At 39.0% G+C, this 16,272-nt stretch overlaps 1 protein-coding gene across 1 annotated transcript in view; it reads left to right on the top strand.

The window, feature by feature from the left end:
- The window catches only part of MYO1E (myosin IE), a 76,791-nt gene that overhangs the window by 37,001 nt on the left and 23,518 nt on the right, over positions 1 to 16,272 (top strand). The window contains 10 exon segments of the mRNA XM_053954599.1: positions 3,095 to 3,182; positions 4,810 to 4,899; positions 5,661 to 5,792; positions 7,040 to 7,174; positions 8,302 to 8,434; positions 11,773 to 11,969; positions 12,895 to 12,975; positions 13,361 to 13,447; positions 14,705 to 14,791; positions 15,825 to 15,992. Of these exon segments, the coding sequence (XP_053810574.1) occupies positions 3,095 to 3,182; positions 4,810 to 4,899; positions 5,661 to 5,792; positions 7,040 to 7,174; positions 8,302 to 8,434; positions 11,773 to 11,969; positions 12,895 to 12,975; positions 13,361 to 13,447; positions 14,705 to 14,791; positions 15,825 to 15,992 (1,198 nt within the window).

Here is a 16,272-nt window from a genome sequence, read left to right on the forward strand (position 1 = left end):
TACATATCTGAAAAGACAATACATCTTATACACTACAAATAGGAGTTAATGAAAAGAACATTTACCACCCAAACTGTTTTTAGTGAACAGCTCATGTCTATCTTAAATCTATTAAATTCAAAACTCAATATGAGATTTCTAGTCAGCTTCTATATCTCAGCTTTCCAGAAGACTCAAATGACTGATTATTCTGGAGAGAACCTGACTGGAAATACAGCTGAATTTTATTGAGGAAGTGGTAGAAACATAAGTCTAACACTGTAAGATAAGTTAGGTTAAAGCTCTTGATTTAGAAGGGAAGAATATTTCACTGAAATCATGCTACTGAGCTTTCTCTGAACATAATTGCAGAAAGTAAATTTTCTGTGTAAACAACCTAAAGAACTTATCCAAATACATGAGAGTATTTTACATATACAGTGTTCTTTACTGGCAGATCCAAGAGTTCTTTATAAATATTTGGTATTAAAATTTCTACATTGTCCTGGCAATGTAGATAAGCATCACTTGTATTGTTCTACAGCCATGGATACCATATTAAATGTCACTCCAAAAATTAATTTTAGAGAGAAGGATGATACTGTGTATTGGATCTTGTTTCTTTAATTATTGATTGTTTCCTCTGGGAAGGAAGCAAGGAACGAAAAACATTTCCTTCTGTGTTTGTAGTCTTACTCTGATTTCAGCTAAGTATTAATTGACTTTGTGGAAGAAAATGTCATTTTTCTGAAGTGGCAGATAGTGCTAGGAGAAACAATATATCTTTCAAATCACTATAATTTTGTTAGTGATTGAGACTATGTGCTAGTTTTATTTTTAGCAAGAAAAGTCTCTGAGAAAATTGTCACACACAGAGACCACTTAAAGCCATTTTAAGAATTTTTTCAAGCTTTAAAAACCTCCATACTTCCAAAACACTTCAAACTACCAAGCTAGATTACTCTTACATCTTCTTAAAATAGTGTTAATAGCATCAGAGCAATAAGATTTATATGTAGCAGCTGCATGAGAACCATTTGGCAGGAATGCCACAATTTCCCTGAATACCTGAGCTTTACCGGGGGCAGGATGCCATCCCATCAGATAAAGCTACTTAGGTTCATAAATAATGCATCTTCTTGTTTTATTCTAGTTTAATTGGAGCAATTTGCTGGTCTTTGATCAATAAAAACCTTAAACTGAGAAACATTGTATGCATGCATAAATCTGAAGAAACTCTGGAAGGCAGTCTTTTGGCCAAATTAATTTACTGGAAAGGACCACTTACATTGAAACAGAGGTAACAATAAAATGGAGCTTTATTGCTCCAGGGCAGTCCTGTGGCAGACACTGTGGAGTAAGAAATACAAGCCACACTTAATTTGAGCAAGGAGGAGAAGGATAATGGATACATTGAAGAAAAATCTTTGAGAAATGTGTTATATTTTTACTGTGTGATAAATAATACCTGATCAGATTTATTCAGTGTTTGGCCCTGGATCCTCCCCTGTACTCATCTGAAAACTGCAGTTCATAAGCTCAGATGATTCAGGTTCAGTTGGTGTGTCTGGTTTTACAACAGGAAGAACAAATTTACTGCCAACAGATTTTGAAGAAATGTTATTTTAATTATTGAACTATTCATGATTTGAACTTTTAAAAGCAGTTTGCCATTCATCAAAGTCTGTCCCTGTGAATGTAGTCAATATGCATAATACAGGCTTTCTTGGTTGTTAGGAAAAGGTGACTCAGAAGAATAATAATAATCATGGTCTGTGCTCCACAGATGGATGCTCAATAAGTACTTTTTCACCCTTTCAAGTTTTCAGTTTGATCTGTAAAACTGTAGTCAAGAGAGAAGACAAAAGCATGAAAACATTTCTGGGAAAATAATTTTTAAAAAGCCTTTTAGTATTTCTGTATTGTTTGGAAGCTTTAAAGATGTAAAATTACATTTGCAGCTTGGCAGTTTGGGGAGTTTTTCCAGAATGAAATCTTTAAAAATGTGTCTATTAGTCATGCTGATAAGGAGCTCTGACTTGTTCGTTCTCGGTCAGTCCCTTTCCTGTACAGGACATGCTGATGTTTCTTTGGCAGATGTAGCTAAAATTTGTGCAGGAAAAGATGTGCATTTGATCCATGTCCAGGAACAAGTGGGCGCAGGATAGAAGAGTCAACCGCATTCACTGAAATTATTCAGGAGTTTAAAGATAGCACAGATTTTCACAAAAGAGAAAACTATCTTAGCTCTTCTTGTGATGTTGACCCAACATCTGTGTGTTGTTCTTTTTACTTTGGTGTAGTTGTCCTGCTCACAGGAAATGCATTAAGGTCAGAGCTGACTTGCAGCAAGGTTTATGAAGTCTGGAGGAATTTTGATGAAATGAAGGGAAGAAGCTTTAAGAGTTGAAGTGAAGGGAGGTTGGATTCTCTGGCATGCCAGTCTTCCTTCCCTCTTGAGAAACTTACTGATTGCAAGAAGGCAAAGCTGCTGATGTTGTAAACACTATTCACCATTGAAGTGAAATATTATAAGGGAAGGAAGGAAGGACTTGTGAGAGCTAGGATGGGATATTAAGACTTCTTGTACCCTTGTATCAAGAGGCATAGGAACAGGAAGGTAGTTCTTCCGTCATTCAGGATGTGATTAATAATGCCTCATTATTTTATTCAGGAACACCTAAAACAAAAAATTACTAAAATGAAGTAGGTATCTGGCATGGCATGCACAGCTCAGATATTCAAATTAGGTTTTGTGTCAAGACCTGAAATCCCCCTAAATGTAGATGGGAATTGAGTCTTTAACACACAAATTCTCTTTTGAGCATCTTGGTTTGAGTTGATGTTTCTCAGTGTTTGTACTTTTCTGAGCATGGATTCTCAAAGAGGTTCTGGTGTCCATGCAAGATGGTGTATTCAGTTTTGTACTCACAAAGATGTCCAAGTACCATGCTACCACACAGTATCACAGTCTGTATTACCAGGTTACTCAGTCTGAATGTGGTGTATTTAATTGATGTACTTCACCTTGGTTGGACAAGATGAACTTCGAATTACCCCACTGTAGAGTTACTTTAAAACTAACGTGTACATTTTGGTGTTTCTTTTCCTATAGTGGGGAAAGTGGTGCTGGAAAGACTGTAGCTGCTAAATATATCATGAGTTATATCTCCAAAATTTCAGGAGGTGGTCCTAAAGTACAGGTGAGTTGATACACAGTAATACTGAAGCATAAGCTTAGTCTGAAGATTCCCTTGAGAGGTGGAACGACAAAGGGTGTTGGGGCAGACACTGGCAGATAAGAGGCTCTTTTGACTTGGGTATCTTGAGGATGAGCAGCCAGAACATGTGGGCCCCAAGGCAGAGAGCCCTGGGCTGGGCTGCTTTGCTCACCTGCAGGATGCTGCATGGGAGCCATGGCAGGGACAGCTACAGGGCCAGAATCAGCTCTGCTCCAGGTGCTGCAGCCTTGTGCTGAATTGCATCTGCAAGTTGGGTGGGTTTTGTCTTTGGTTTTTGGTTTTGTTTTGTTTTTTTTTTTAGTTAAGTGGTAAGAGGTACTTTAATTGTTCTAAACCAGATTAAGAACAATCAATCCTTTCAGTAGATGTGTGGTTTTTTCCTCCTGTGTTAGCATTTTATTGAAAACTGACCTAGCTTTTTGGGTTTCTGTTACTTCCTTTAAATTTCTGATTTGTGTGTATACATCAAAGAGACACAGCAAAACCATCTTGTTTTATGAGGTTACCTAGGCACAGTTAGGGTGTGTGAAAGCTGCCTGAAAGAACAAATAGTTGCTTTTGTTAATAACTTCACTGTTGGTGTCTGTTCTACCTATGAACTTAGGCTAATTGAATGAAATAGCCATAAAAATTCCCTTGATGACATTACAGTGTCAATCCTTCACTGACAGGCACTGGTAGGTAGGGGCTGCTTTTACCAGTCCACTCCTGTTGAGTGCTTACTGTAATTTTTGCTTTATGGCAGTCTCTGATGTTGAGTGTGTTCTTTTTGCTGAGTTTTGTGCAACAGTGACACTGGGACCATTGCAGAAAATAACTCAGTAACCAAGAGAATGATCCAGAGAGAGAGTGCATTGTGTTATTTTTGCAATAAATATACTTTTATATAGTAAATATTTTATTTCAGAGATTCCAGCTTTTTGTACAAAATTTAAAAAATCTCTTAGTAATTACAGAGTTAGAGTTGATGAGGTTGGTAGGTTGCCTTGAGCATTTCTTTTGAAATAAAATTCCATCTTCTTTTCACGACCCAGCATGCATTGGGTTTTTTCCAAAGCTGATGTCTTCTCCACGTTTCAAGCTCCCAGGTAGAGACAATAGTAACGCATTACTTTGCTTTCTAAGACAACTGGATGGCATTATCAGTAATCCCAAAACAGATTGCTGAAGCACTGGCAGATTTGTGAATTTCATGCTACTCTGACTTCATTGGTTGTGGTTCCAGACCCCCCAGAAGATTAAATGTTCATGTGTAAGCATGGTCTAAAATGAAGATGATGGAAAAAACAGGTCAGTTTATCAGCTGTGTTGATTGGCAGAACAATGCACAGAAGAACCAGGTTTTAGCCTCAGGCATTTTGTTTAATTCTCTAGGATTTTCCTCAAAAATAGGAACTAAAAACTCTGGAGGAAAAATTGTTGGATTCTATTCCTTATATGATCGAGAGAATTTTTTACAGATGCAGGATTTCTTGCCTTTTTAATATATAATTTATATGTCATGGGGTTGGGTTTTTTACGAAATCTGTAAGAACTTTAAAAATGTATGTTTCTGAATTTGCATTTCTTTAATTTCCTAAAATTTTAGCATGTTAAAGATATTATTCTACAATCCAACCCTTTACTGGAGGCCTTTGGGAATGCAAAAACTGTACGGAACAACAACTCCAGCAGATTTGTAAGTCCCTCTACCTTTGAGATAACTTTACTCTTTGTGCTGTTACAGAGACAGTGTTCAGGGATATAATATAAATTTACTACAGGTGAGGTAAGTCTGAATAAGATATAAAGTGTGTTTTAAACTACGGTAGATGTCTAGGCTTCTATGTCATTCTGTATAGGTTGTGCATTTCTTTCTCTATATGTACTGGGTACAGTTTTTGAAGTACGCAGTACGTTTTTGCAGCCTTTACTGATATTATACAGGCAGTAGGCAGGAATTACCTTCAGTCTGTCATTCCAGAAGGGTCAAGATAATCTCATGAAGTGACTGCTCACTAAATTGCACACCACAGGTTCCATTTGAAAAAGTTACACATAGGCTTTAAAAATTTGAGATGTGTTCCGTGGCTAACATGAGCGTTAATGCAGTTAATGTCTCCCTGAAAGCAAGAGAACATGGCTTTGCTTTGCTTCCAGGCAGAACAGTTTGCTGTTGGTTGTCGATCTGTTGAACTGACCTGCTTTATGCTGAGCAAGAGTCTCAGCAGTGAAGAGAAGCCACTGATCTGTCTACATCTGCATTAACATGGGATGTGTTAATGTTGAGCTGTATAAATGCAGAAAAGATGTGGTGGTTCAAGAGTCTAAGCTTAGGTTGTACCTTGCGGTATCCATAAAGATGAAATACCCTTGTAACCTTGCTTGGAATACAGTACAAATGCACAATTTTGGATTTGCATTTACTAATCATTTAACAGCTTGAACTATTTATTGCAGGGGAAATACTTTGAAATACAGTTTAGCCCAGGTGGAGAACCAGATGGAGGGAAAATCTCCAACTTCCTACTGGAAAAATCTCGAGTTGTAATGAGGAATCCTGGAGAGAGGAGTTTTCACATTTTTTACCAGGTCAGAAGTGTCTACGTCCTTTTTGAGTTATGTAAAGTATCTAGGACCCATTTTTCCTTTTGACTGAATAGTTGTTCTCAAAGCAGTGAGATTTGAGTGCACACTGCAAGGGTAACCTGGTCTCTGCTGTGAAGCTCAGTAGCATGGTGAGACACCATCTGCCATAGACCTGCCTGGCTGCCTTTCAGAACAGAATACTGCAGTATTTCAAAGCCTTGCCTGGAAACTCATTGTGAATTCCCATATGGAAAAGTCTAGGAGAATATAATAGAAAATAAGAACTTTTCAGTAGATTTCTATTTAAGCTGGCCTATATATATAGAGAGAGAGGCCAGTTTATATATCTCTGTATTGGCCTTTACTTCCTGTGAAAGAGAAATTTGATTCTCAGTTTATTTTTCTGAGACATTTATGATAATACTCTTTGTTGGATTGTCCAAATATCCCTCTGTTTGCGTTTGAAAAGACTTTACTGGCCTCTGATGTGCGTGGTCCTCACCTGCTGGAGTGCTGCTGATCAAGCTCTACAAAACTAGGGCCAAGACAGAGCTTTGTAAGTGACAGTAGCCAGCTTCACATATAGTTGAAGTGCCATTGCCAGGAGGAAAAGCTGAGTTGGCACTGGAGTTGCTCCAGGAGCTGTGTGTTCTCCTTTTCCGAGGTATATGTACAATTTGTCATGTCCTGCTGCTTTTCCTGTGGCCTGGAGAGGTTGTTTGACACGAGGGTTAAGAGACTGGGGAGTTTTGACAGCTCTGTTTGGAGGTTTGTTCCTTCCTGGTCGTGTCTGTGCATGGCTGCATGGCCTTTGCACAGGTCTGAGAGTGTGATGGGTGCTTGTCCTCACAGAGATCCACAGGTGATGTGTTCTGAATGTGCTGCCAGCTGTGCCTGCCTTGCAGCAGGTGTGGAAAACACATTGCTCCTAAGGATTTAGGGAACACATTGTGGATGGAAAACCCATTTTGCCTTTTCTTAATGAGTTAAAGATAATGGAAGGCATTCAAGGCAGTCTCATTTTTAGCTATTTATTAGTTGTGACATTAGAACTAAAACATTTGTGGGAATGGAATTGAGAGCCTGGCCTTTTGGGTTAAGCAATTACCAGAAGGTAGGAAGGATACATCCCTGGCACAGCACCAGCCATATCTCTTCCAGTAATTCCAAGCTCAGTCACCTGTTTCTGACTTGCTCATCTCTGCTGGAGATTGTTGGGTGATCTCAATTTGGGGGTTTTTAATCTGCAGCTAATTGAAGGGGCCTCCTCAGAACAAAAGAGCAGCCTTGGCATTACCAGTATGGACTACTATTACTATCTGAGTCTCTCTGGGTCCTACAAAGTCGATGACATCAATGACAAATCCGATTTCCAAGAAACACTGGTGAGTTCTTTACCGTATGATTTGCATAGTGGTGGATGTATGTTCATTTCACTGTTCATTTTTAGCAAAGACGTTGATCTACTAATGTGGGAATGAGAAATTAATGTAGATATAACTTATTCTAGTCGTATTTTGCCATGAGCAGGAGATATGTTAACCCTGAAGACAGGTTTTGTAGAAAGGTGTTGTCATTTTGAGTTTGTTCTTTTTCAGAAGGGTGCAAATTTAATGAAATTTAACATGTACAGATAATCTGTAGTATGAAAAATGTGAAAATGCAAACACAATGAGGAACTTGCATTAGAAGAAAATTACAAAAGAGTGCTCTGTTTTAGCTGAATTACCAGTGCTGGCTGACCTTCCATGCTTATTTAAAACAGTACAGCTAAAAAGCTGGAGAAAGGGAGTGTGAAAGCACAGATCAGGGATCTTTATCCAGAGCTGCTGCCAGTTCATTGTGTGACCTGCCAACTGCTGGTGTCCCGTTCTTAGGAATTTACTATTTAGAGTAGATGTATTAACACATTTATGTGTGTAGCACATTTAAAGGCCTAAAAAAATAATTGTTACTGTTGTATTGGAGCTTCTTTGGTATTTTAGAAAAACAGTTTGTTGAGAAGACCTTCTTAAGTTGTCATGTACTCTGAACTCCAAAACCCGGAGTGCTGGGGATTTTCTAGTAAGTGGCTGAAATTCACAGCCTAAGCCAGACACTGGGCTGTGTTTTAGAGTCATTCACTACAGCTTCACAATTCTTAGTCTTGGTGGGGAAACTGACTATGTAGAAGGAATAAAATCATTGTCTGTTAAGTTTGTTGTTTCCCAGTTTGCAATGAAACTATTTATTTTTAGTGTGAAACTTTAAAGCAGGTGTTTATTTTTTCCAGGACTTATTTTGTTAATGCATCTTCTAAAAAGTGTAGATGCTTCTGTATTTAATTAAACAAAATACAGAAATGCTGAAGTAGAACATCTGGTACCCTTTGAAACCTCAGCTTTAATGAAATTTGATTGTGTTAGGAATCTGAAGTGCTTTGAATAACTCTACTTTTTAACACCAACATTTTAAAAGGATTTCTAAGACAAGAGTCTTCGACTGATGCAAATTTGTTTGTTTTTCTTCCCAGCATGCAATGAGTGTGATTGGGATCTTTGCAGAGGAGCAGGCATTGGTACTGCAGATAGTAGCAGGAATATTGCATTTGGGAAACATCAGCTTCAAAGAAGTTGGCAACTATGCAGGAGTGGAGAGCGAGGAGTGTAAGTACCTCTGGAAACTGTTACAGGAGCAGCAGTGGGCTGCAGCCCAGATGGCAGAAGGTGAACTGCAATTTAGAGCTGCTTATCCAAACAGAGCATAGTTTCTTAGAATGTGAGGCTGCCAGTTGAGAGTCACTGCCAAAACCAGGTGCTGAGGGCCCCTCTTTTGTCTTGTAAAAGGCCACTGACTTAAACGGAGTGTGATTTTGAATTTGAGAAATCCTGTTGTGACCTTTGAGTGTGAAATAATGCACACTACGAAGGGCTTGAACTCCACTTCTTTCAGTGCATCAGCACACATTCATAAAACCCCTGTTTATTATGTGGTTTGTGTGGCCTTCTGTCCTGTGAAATCAGCTCCCAGCTGTGGGTGTCCCTGGGCTCAGGATGTAACTGGTGCCCAGGCATCCACACAGGTGTGTGCATGTGTCTGTAAACAGAGGTTCAGAGCTGAACTTAAACACAGGCTTTACATTCTGCAGTTATGTTCCCTGTCTCAAATTCCTCCACTGATACCTCCTTGTTAGCTACAGCTACTGAGTAACTATTTCTTTCCAATTCCCTTTCCCACAGGGCCCTGTCCTGGTGTCCCTCAGCACATGCTCTGTCCTGTAGCAGCTGGGCTCACAGCAGCAAGGTGTTGCAATGTTAATGGACTTTGAGTTTTAAATGTGTTTGTTGTGATTTACACCTTGCATCTAATGTGGATTTATGCTACTTGGATAGTTTAAGGACAGAGTGGATAAGCACAACATACATAACAGTGTGTTCTCTTAATTCTTGGTTCAGAATGAGTTTTATGTTTAGGAAAATGGCATTTGTTTAGTTTTAGATACTTTATTCATAACTAACTTACCTTGTGCAGTCAGCTTCACTGTATTAGCATTCTCATGCTATTTGTTTTATGAAATTGGGAAATAAAAATTACTAATTTTTAACCTTCCTAGTCTCTCAAATTAAGAAGTTAAGTAAACCCAGAGAAAAACATTTTGTGGCATTGTATTTATATGCCTTTTGATTCCAAATGAACTACTGTGCTTCTGTTTAAATCACAGTGTTAAATCTTTAAATCAGATCAAGACATTTAGAAGCCATACAAGATGGATACAGAGTGAGTTCCATCAAAATAACAAATAGCAAAGACATTAATTGAAAATAAATCATTAGAAGTGAATGTGTTTGATGAACCATCTCCACCATATTTCTCCTGCTCCCTGGGATACAAATGCATAAATTGTGTGTGAATAATACATGGGAAGAATTTAGAAAGTAGAATGGAAATCAAACTTACACATAAATATACCGATTTTAGAAAAGCCAGCGAAGAAATAGCCACATCATTTTTGCATTATGAAGATGAAAGTTGGTCTCATTTCTCTTCTCCAGTAGTCCTCCCCACAGTTTACTGTTCATCCTAACCAACTAAATAGTAAAGCATTTATAGCCTGCATAGCCACAAAAGATAAAGCACAAGGAAGCACCACTGGTCAGTCCTGCCTTGTGTAAGCCTGAAATAATAAAAAGTTTAAGAATTTGGTCAGTAGTGGTCTGGTTGTTATACAGCCAATTGCAGAAAAACATGCAAAGCCATTCTTTGGGACACCAAAAACTCTACCCTGAGTCAGAATCAAATCTGTACAGACCATTCTTGACAGACCTTTAGACAAATACATCTTCAAAACTTCCAGTCATTGCTATTTGCTCTAGTTTTTGATTATATTAATAGATGAAAAAAAGTTCTTATTTGCTGGAAATCTTCCATGCTACAAATCATGGCAAATAATAGTACTTCTCTCTTGGAAGGAGAAAAGAATTTAAACTCTCCCTCTTTACACTTGCATTGTATTGAAAGGGTTGGTTTTCACTTCCTGGAAGGCCAGGAAGTGAGCCCAGTTTTTCAGCTTTCCTTCACAGAGTGTATTTAAAACTGTTCCTCTGAATGCTACTGATGACTCTTTGAGGATCATTTTTTCAATTACATGCATATCCTGCTTTATAATAATTTCCAGACTGTAACTTTATGGTCCCTAACTAGGGAAAACAGTCAGGCATCTTAGGAATGTGAAGTTGTATCAAGTGCTGGCCAGCTACTCTTCCCTTACAGTAAATCATTAGCACTGGGAAGGGAGAGTTTCTGAGCTCTGCATGGTGCTCCTTGCCATTAGACTGTCTTCATAAATTCTTACCAGTAGTATTGGTTAAGCATTTTTCCTGGCATCTTAACAGTATATGTGAGCATATCTGGTGGTCTGTAATTGCCTGCATTCTTTCCCAAGGTAAAGCATATGATGATTGGCCTTTTCATGTGCTCTTTATCCTGAGTTCTCTGAGCTACCAGAGATGTTGCCAGTGACTCAACTTTGTTTGTGTGGTTCCTGGTACCCTAGAGTAAATTTAAACAGTTTGGTAATAAATCATATTTTATAAAGCTGGTGGTTATTTCCAATTTTAAAAATACTTGTGGAATAATGTACTAAAGGGTTTAGTGAAATCATGCTGTGACATTACAGATGTATAAAGCGCAAGTGGCTGTTACCTTAGGGATTATTTTACATCCTCCTCACACCAGTAAAGTAGATCTGAAATCAATGGAACATGGAGGAAAGACTCTTAAAGAATGACGTGGTTTAGTGGAGGTGCAATACCAACTCCAAGACTTTTCCTCAGGAGCTTTTTGTTTTCAAGGCACTTCTGTTTTTCCACTCCCTAAGGTGTGTGACAGCTGCAGTAACATCTGCACCATGTGCTGAGAGTGCAGAGAATACCAGACCCTGGGCTGCTTATGGCACAGATGTGTTTTTGTGCTTTACTTTTAAACAAGGGGAAACAGAATTGGCAAAGTACTTAGAGAATAAGGAATTAAAAAATAAAAGGCAAGGTAATTGAAAACTTTTTGTAGTGTCCTAACTTCTAAGAAGAAAGAGAAAGGATATTAGGAAACAGCCTACTTTTTATTACATTTTAAGTTTTTACAAGGAATTTTCAATGGTGTCAACTTTATTTCATGTGTGAGCTCTACATTTTATTTCCATCTCCTCCAAGAGTGATTTGTTTGAACCACACAGTTCAAAACTATGTCCTGTGGCAGCTTACATGTTTGAAGGACTGAAGGTACAGAAATAGCTGACTATTTTACTTCAAGGTCGTTTATCTTAATTGAAATCCATGTAAGTAAAGAGTTGAAAATGTCCTTGAGGAGCATAGGGAAATTTTGAATACATAAATTGCTCCTCTTTTTTTCTGTAAGTTTTATTGTTATTTGAGATAAAGTTAATTTTTTTCTTTGTTCTGTATTTAGTCTTTAAGTCATAATCCAGCAAGTGTGATCTTTCTTGCAGTTTTAGCTTTCCCTGCTTTTCTCCTGGGAATTAACCAGGACCGCCTGAAGGAAAAACTGACCAGCAGACAGATGGACAGCAAGTGGGGAGGCAAATCTGAGTCCATTAATGTCACACTAAATGTGGAACAAGCCTGCTACACCAGGGATGCCCTGGCCAAGGCCCTTCATTCCCGTGTTTTTGATTACTTGGTGGATGTAAGTTGGATTTGCTTGATTCTACTGAAGTATCAAAACAAGTTCAAGGGCACTAGGAATGTTCCCTGCAGGCCTTTTCTTGCCTGTCACTGCTTTGTCCAAGCCTGCCCAGTGCAGTGGGAGTGTGACCATGGATACCAAACACAGGGCACTGCCTCTGACACGAGCTGTGCTTGCAGGCTCCTGCTCTGACTGTCCTGTGTGGGATCCTGATCTCCTTCCTGTCAGCATCCCTACTTCTCTGAGTCTGATTCCTCCTTCTTAGCAGAGCAGAATTAGCTGGTTGTGCTCCCCTGCTCTCTGATCCCACTTGCCTGCAAAGAGCCCCTTCAGCAGCAGGATTTGGTGGTGGAGCCAGGGGCCAAATTCCATCTCCATGCTAAAATGCTCTCTTGTTCAGAGTTGGAGCCTGGGCTGGGCTGGAGGCTAGGAGTCCTGGATGCTCCTGGTGCAGCAGGAATCTGCTCCACGGGGGAACTGCAGTGACCAGAGCTTCCCTCCTCACAACAGCCCTCTTGTCCCACTGTGCCTGTACCAGCACTGACCTGCACAGCAGGGGGATGCAGAGTGAGGTGAAGAGATTCAGTGTACCCTCAGCAAAATTCATCAAACAGCAGACTTAAAGCTGTTCTTTTTCTTTTGGCTCCTTTTATTTAACTGAGCCAATTACAGTGAAAAGGAAAGATTTTTGTAGATAGTAGATCTAAAGGCTCACTGACCTGGATAACAAGATAATGTACTGTTCATTTCCTAACTGTTTGTAACACTTCATTAAAAAGTGAAAGCGAAAAAACCTTTTCTGTATATTTGTATTCAATTCAAATATATTATTTTACATTAATATTCTTACATATTTATATTAAAATTATTTTATTTCATTTGTATAAAGTACACTTTGTTTTATGTTTTGTTTCTGTTTTGTTAGTCTATTAATAAGGCTATGGAGAAGGACCATGAAGAATATAACATTGGTGTCCTTGATATTTATGGCTTTGAAATATTTCAGGTATGGCGATGAAATACTTGGGGTTTGGGCAGATCTGACCTAGGAGAGGGTTTTTTTTTTGTAATTTAGAGGGGAAAAATTAAACTAGAAAACAGTCACAGATCCAATGGCCAGAATAAAAGCAAAAAAATCCCAACCCATCTTCTTGGACATTGTGATCTCACTGGTAATGTCTCACTTAATAAATATGAAGTATTGAAGAAACTTCAAAGAAATGAAGTCATTGATCTTAAAAGAAAGATCTGAGATTCTACAAAATGTCTATAAAGTCAGCAAACCATCTGTCACTGACAGTGTTTCTTTGAAGCTTATTGCCAGCATAAGAACTAAAAATTATTGTATATAAGGCAGGAGACTAATTTTTACATTGTTTCCTTTTCTACAGAAAAATGGTTTTGAGCAGTTCTGCATCAACTTTGTAAATGAAAAACTTCAGCAGATTTTTATTGAACTGACACTGAAGGCAGAGCAGGTAACTGGACATTTATTATTTTGGAATTCACAAATGAGCTATTCCTTTTTCAACTGGTGGAAGAATTGAGGTTTCATCATCTACAGCAGTAGATCTACCTTGTTAAGCAAAACAAAGGGAAAGCAAACAACCTTTGTTGTTGGCTGACCCTAAAACTGTGAAGCACATCAGCTGCAGGATTTGTTCTCTGCTGGAGTGGTGCAGAAGCCAGTCCACCCCATGGTGTGCTGCTGCAGTCAGATGACTGTGCCCAGGCGTGCTGCAGTCTGACTCATGGGCAGGGATGGAAAGCTGCAGCCTGCCTCCATCCCTGGGCTTCCCTTCAGCATGACACACATGGGGATACTTTCCTTCATTTCCTCTACACCTTTTTTATTTTTTGAATATATATATATATTTATATATGTATATGCAAGAATGAAATAGATCAGAGAAATACAAAAATACTTGTGAAAGTATTTGTAGTTCTCTGCTCACAGTATTACTGCCAAATCTCACTTTCTTTGTTTCTGCATGGGAGGGCAGACAGGATGCAGCTGAGACAGGAGCCCTGTGTGCAGCGTGAGCTCAGGGCTGGCACCAGCCTTGGGACAGAGTTTTCAGGAATGCCCAGACACAATTGCTTTGTGGGAAAGTAACCAGTCGTGCCACTGGGTGCACAAGTGACCTGCAGAGTGTCTACTGAGCCTTTCTGTGTTCAAGTGACTGGGTCAATTTAATCAAATTTTAATATGGATTTTCCCCCATTCTTTCTTTAGGTGTCTTTTTAGATACAGTAATTGCATACAGAAATAAAAAGCTGCATCTTCATTTAATGTACATTTTTTAATGTGTTGTCTGGGGGATCTGATCCTCAATGTGCTTGTCACAATCTGAATTTTTAAAATAGATCAGGATGTGGATACTTAGGTGCACTGTCAAGATACTGTAAAATTCATTTTGTTACCGTTTGCAAAGTGCTTTGACAATAAATGCAGTTGAAATCTTTCTGCTGTTGTCAGTAACCATAGAAGGGCTGTGAATGATAAAGGAATGTGTGGGGAGAACAGAGTAGGATTCCAATTCATCTTTTAGGCAGCAGAGAGCTGGATTTAACTATCAGTAGGGTCATTTCTCCCACCTCCACCCAGTCATACATTTGGCAAGTCTTCCTGAACATGAGTAGTGCAGAGTTGGTGTCTGTGGAGTGTGTTGTAAATCTAGTGCTACATCTACAGTGCAAAAGAATGTTTGCATCTGTTTCTTTTTACTTAATAGGAAGAATATGTGCAAGAAGGAATTAGATGGACACCAATAGAATACTTTAACAACAAAATAGTGTGTGACCTTATAGAGAACAAAGTGGTAAGTATTTACAACAGACAGGTGGAAAAAACAACAAGATTTTTTCTCTTAAATATTTGAGCAACTGTTTTTTCTGTAAAGAAGGTTCATAGGAAAATGCAAATACTGTTGTTCAGTTACTGAGTCATACTAAGTCTATATATAAATCTTACATAAGATGTCTTATAGGAGGCCTAAGATATGTCATGTAAGATATACCATCCAAAAAGAGAACTATACCATAGCATGATTGACAAGTGACTAAAAAGACAAACTAGTGAGAAAAAATGGTATCCACTGAAATTTATCATGACCTCACTGACATACTGTACATCAGATAATGCTCTTCATGTCCCTGGGAGATGTAATTCAGTTTGGGGAAGCTACAGCATCACCTTTCCTTCGAGGTGCTGTTGCAAATCAAGCAGAAAGAAATGAAGAGACAATATTGTAGATAAAGGAAATTTTGTGGTTTTGCTCCACAGACTGTTCTGTAGTCTCAAGTCTTTATGTTCTCTTTTGGGATGAGAACAAATGTTGAGTTGTGCTTTAGGTCAGAAATAGGGTGTTTCTGAGATAGTTCTTTATCCTCATGTAGGCCAGAACAGTTTTGAAAGGCTGGAGTGGCTTGTGCTTAAATGCACATCAGATTTTGCCCATTTTCTGTCTGTATAAGGATAACTAGGAAGAGAGTAAGATTTCCCTCCCAATCTCAGATATTTAGCTCTAAGTCTATCAAACTACAGCATGTCCACTTAAATACTTTCCTCAGACATGAGTTTACTTTTTGGTGGAATGAGGAAGGAAACTTTAAACAGATGTTGAGTGTTTTCATGTTTTCTGTTTCCTACTGTCATCCCATGAAGTGTCATCTCTCCTTAAACTACTTGCATATTGGTGTGAAAGTTACTCTCACTTGATTGGAGGGAAATCCTTCCTGACTGTGCTCTAGTGTTTATGTAGCAAAGACAGCTTTCTGTTTGGGGGAAACAACTGGCATCATAATTTTTTTCCCCCTCACTTGAGCTGCTGTTCTTGTTCCCCAACACATCAGAATCCCCCTGGGATTATGAGCATTTTAGATGACGTGTGTGCCACAATGCACGCCGTGGGAGAAGGGGCTGACCAGACACTGCTCCAGAAACTGCAGATGCAGATTGGGACCCACGAACATTTCAACAGCTGGAACCAGGGCTTCATCATCCATCATTATGCTGGAAAGGTAATGTGGAAAATCATCACTGAGCTCTCTGTAACGTGTTTATGAGCAAAGAGAGAGCAGTAATGAGAGGAAGGGGGAAGCCCTGCAGGGGGCTGGCTTGGTTTTACACAGCCAGATTCTCTCAGGAGACAGTGTCTCTTCACAGTGCAGGGAGCTTAGGACAGAAATGCCTTCACAAATGGCCCTTGCTGGAGGGAGGAGTCTGAGCCTTGCTGCTCTCAGAACCAGAGCTCAAATGTAATAAATGAGTGCCCCATGACTTTCATTAATTGTAATCTCA

The sequence above is a fragment of the Vidua chalybeata genome, chromosome 13, assembly GCF_026979565.1.
Source record: "Vidua chalybeata isolate OUT-0048 chromosome 13, bVidCha1 merged haplotype, whole genome shotgun sequence".
Taxonomy (NCBI): Eukaryota; Metazoa; Chordata; class Aves; order Passeriformes; family Viduidae; genus Vidua; species Vidua chalybeata.